Raw genomic sequence first — 3,542 nt, 5'->3', positions numbered from 1 at the left:
AGGATTCTTTGAATGGTGCTGTGGAGTACAGGACCCCAATTACAAGTTCGAATCAACTTTTTATATATTTCATTAATCCAATTTTTAAAAAATTCATTTAAACGCAATAAAAATTATAATGATACCTTGCATTACATTGACAAATTTCTTCAGGAGAACATTTTCACATACACTCTAACTGTTTACTTGTTTCGCGCTGATGTTCGGAGGAACAATTCTGACGTAATAATGGCTGCAAGACTTTGCACCATTATATTTTGGCACCAACAAGTACAATTACCAGCAGATAGAAGTGAGACTCATTGATGAGAGTATGTGCACCAGCTGAAGTGTCAAAATTTTTAAATGACAATGAATCTTTAACTCCTAAGTGTACCAAACTTTGTCTTCTCTTTTTCCAAAACATGTTACATCGAAGTAATATGAATAGAAAAAGGAGAAAGACTTTAAAATAAATTTTTATAATAATTTTTATAGAATCAGGACATCCAAGTAAAGGTGAAGGATGCGACTTTATCCTTGAGTCTAGAAACAAAATGACAAAAAAATGGCTACCTCCAGGCGCGCCTAAAGAGAAGCACTGGAACCAAGCGTGTAGAAATCTTGACAAACTAGAAAAGGTTTAAATATTGTATATAATGTGCACTTTGCATTTTTATTGCACCATTTCAAACAATTAACAATTTTTAACAACTAATAAATTACATTACAAATGATTTGGACAAAGAAATTTAACTTTTTTAAGAATCATCTTGTTTGGAAACGTGAATCCAAGACATCGATCATGAATCCAGTACTAGCATCGGCATGACTTATGGTCGCAGCCGACCCAGTACCCCTTTTCCTCCTCCGAAAGGCAAACATTGTTTGGTCAGCCCAGCAACAAAGGAAGAAGTCTGTGTACTTTTACTGCTGGTTCTGCATGCTGTTGGTCTGACTGATGCTATTGGTGCCATCCCTGTTTTATATTTACGGGGAGAAGGGGAGGAGGTCAAAGATATAGAAAATGATGAAGACTGTGGGAAGGAATTGAAAGCAGAATTTACTGTTACTTGGGCAGTTAAAGGTTGAGTTGGGGAAGAAGGTGGGGAGGAGGGTGGTGATGAATCGTCATATACTTCTGCAGTATGGGAAACAGAGGTGGGATTGGTTGTAGACAGAGTGTTTGAATTGGATGCAGAAGAGGTGGAATGGGATGTAGAAGAGGTGGAATGGGATGTAGAAATTGGTGCGCGTTTCGAAGATATGGTTTGGGAAGTGTACGCTGAGTGCAAAGAAGTATTAGGGGACAAGACGGATTTTACAGACTGTTTGAAGAAATAAATGAAACATTTTATCTAAAATTAAAGAAGTTTAATTCAATTTCAAATTACCAGACCTTGGTATTACAAATAGTTAAATATGTTACCTCCTCAAAGAAGGGCGTATTCCAGTGGCACATTTTGCCTGACGGTGCCCTTATTAATATGGCAACCTCACACTTAGTAGTAGTGTATAATTCTTTGGCCTGAAAATATAGTATTAAATTTAATAAAGTTTCTCCTTTCCTTCTATCTAACATACTATCTATCTCCTAACACTTTATTTTTATTTTTAAGCATTTCAGATCGTTACACGTATGTATAATTTAACATAATAAGACATAATAAGACATACAAAATTAATTGTATTACATTCACAGATTAGACAAAATCTGTACTCCATTTTCAATATTGAGGAGGTAGAAGAAGATTTATACCACACAAATTTGGAGAAAGAAATCAAGAACTGGAGAATAAACATTAGAGACTGTGAATATTTCTCGACCCCCTTCCAGAAGAGACCACCATCTAATTTGTCAGGCAGAAATCTAGATCCCGATTTGGCAAATTTTTCAACAAAATGCAAGAACAACTTAATCTTATTTTTGAAAGAATGTGCAAAATCTAATTCCGTGCAGCTGTGCAAATTTTTAGAACCCATATTCATCCTATCCGAAGACAGAAAAAGTTATAACAACATCGAAAATAAAACCAAAGTAGAAATAATAAACGCGGTGCAGTCTGAGATGCAGAAATTGAAAGAATTGGATTTTGACATGGGTATGCCCTATCTCATATATAATAAGAAGAATATTAATAGGAACAATGTGTATTTTATTTTAAATGAAATTTGCACAATAAAAAAGGACCAATGGGAAATGGGATAAAGGAATAAATTTTTTTCTTCAACCAGTTAAGGAATAATTAAATATTAAAAAATGGTGGTACATGTATACCAATTTATACACTTTTTCTCATTTCCTTTGAACTTTTCTTAAGCTGATGAGAAGTCCAAGGAGTGGGCAAAAATAAAAACGGAGAAAAAAGCCATGCTTCTTAAATTTTATAAAGAACTGGTACAGCTTATAGAGGAAATTGAAGATCGCGAGGAAGAGGAAGAAGAATGTGTGTTCCTTTATTTTCACTCTCTCGTGCAATTTACTGATGACTATAAATACAGTATTAAAGAAAAAAAAACCTTTTTGAACAAAGTAGTTTTCCTTTGGTAAAGAGCCTGGGCTCTTTTTGTACTATCTTCTTGGTAACTGTTCCCAGCATTTTGTCCACTGCGAACTTTTCCTCTTTTCTCCTGTCCTTTTTTTTTTGCCAGGGTTGAATTTTTTTGGTTCGAATTGGAATCTTTGGCTATCCTGTTTTCATGAAGAGAGAACATGAAATGTTATGCACCCCTCTTTTCAGCATAAAAAAAATACTTTTATTCTCTTTTGACATCTTAATGTATGCCATTTAAAGATATACGACAAAACCTTTTTATTTCCCTTCCTTTTTTTCCATATAAAACTTGTAATATGTTTAGTTTTCAAATCCACGTATTTATTGCATTTTCTGTGCTTCCATAAATATATCACTGAAAGATGCGGATTCGACCTACTCCGCATCTTACCTTTAGATTGCAACCACAATTTCCGGCGACGACATTGCACGGGATCACGCATATGAAGAATGGTAAGGTTTTTTTTACTTTTTAAAAAGCTTTTAAGACATTCTTTCGATTTCAATGACAAGAAAAATTGAGAGGATGTATAGAGTGTCTTCTTTTACTATTTTGTATTCATTAACGCGGTATTTATATATGTAAAAATTTTGAACGAAAACTATTACATATCCAGTAGAAACAAAGAACTACTTACCATAATGCGACAATTTCCTCGTGAAAATCTGTCACCAAAAAACGCACGTGAATTCCGCAAATAGGTAGATTAAGCTATATGTGATAGGTTTAAATACCTAGATAGCTATATTTAGCTATATAGGTGGATCTAGTGATTTTCCTGGACCTGATTGACTGGAAACGCGATGATTTTCGCTTAAACTAATTGACAAACAATACATGTACAATACGAACTTCTTTCAATGTCCTTGCGTGACATTTGTTTAATACTTGTGCAAGTAGAGTTTAATTGAAGTTTATAAAAAAAAAAAAAAAAAAAAAATAAAAAAAAAAAAAAAAAAAAATAAAAAAACAGTACCAAGATATTTGAGTCCACTCTTAAAGCGGAT

General features: G+C 33.6%; 1 protein-coding gene across 1 annotated transcript; it reads left to right on the top strand.

The window, feature by feature from the left end:
* The first annotated feature begins 228 nt into the window (after window positions 1-228).
* LOC134280164 (uncharacterized) lies at window positions 229-2,725 on the top strand. Its single transcript, XM_062762593.1, has 5 exons — window positions 229-292; window positions 478-620; window positions 1,682-2,081; window positions 2,301-2,426; window positions 2,721-2,725. Exons 1-5 carry the CDS (start codon window positions 229-231, stop codon window positions 2,723-2,725), a joined length of 738 nt encoding a protein of 245 aa, XP_062618577.1.
* The last annotated feature ends 817 nt before the right edge of the window (window positions 2,726-3,542 follow it).

The sequence above is a fragment of the Saccostrea cucullata genome, unplaced genomic scaffold (assembly GCF_032062105.1).
Source record: "Saccostrea cucullata isolate Sc308-1 unplaced genomic scaffold, CSIRO_AGI_Scuc_v1 ctg429, whole genome shotgun sequence".
Classification (NCBI taxonomy): Eukaryota; Metazoa; Mollusca; class Bivalvia; order Ostreida; family Ostreidae; genus Saccostrea; species Saccostrea cuccullata.
The sequence above is the reverse complement of the archived record's forward strand: the minus strand, read 5'-3'. Positions and strand labels throughout refer to the sequence as shown.

Bases quoted from the DNA above. Each gene is read 5' to 3' on its own strand.
- LOC134280164 (XM_062762593.1), top strand. From the start codon at position 229: ATGGCTGCAAGACTTTGCACCATTATATTTTGGCACCAACAAGTACAA. The intron at 621-1,681 runs GTTTAAATATTG...TTACATTCACAG, and splicing joins ATCTTGACAAACTAGAAAAG to ATTAGACAAAATCTGTACTC. The intron at 2,082-2,300 runs GTATGCCCTATC...ACTTTTCTTAAG, and splicing joins AGAATTGGATTTTGACATGG to CTGATGAGAAGTCCAAGGAG.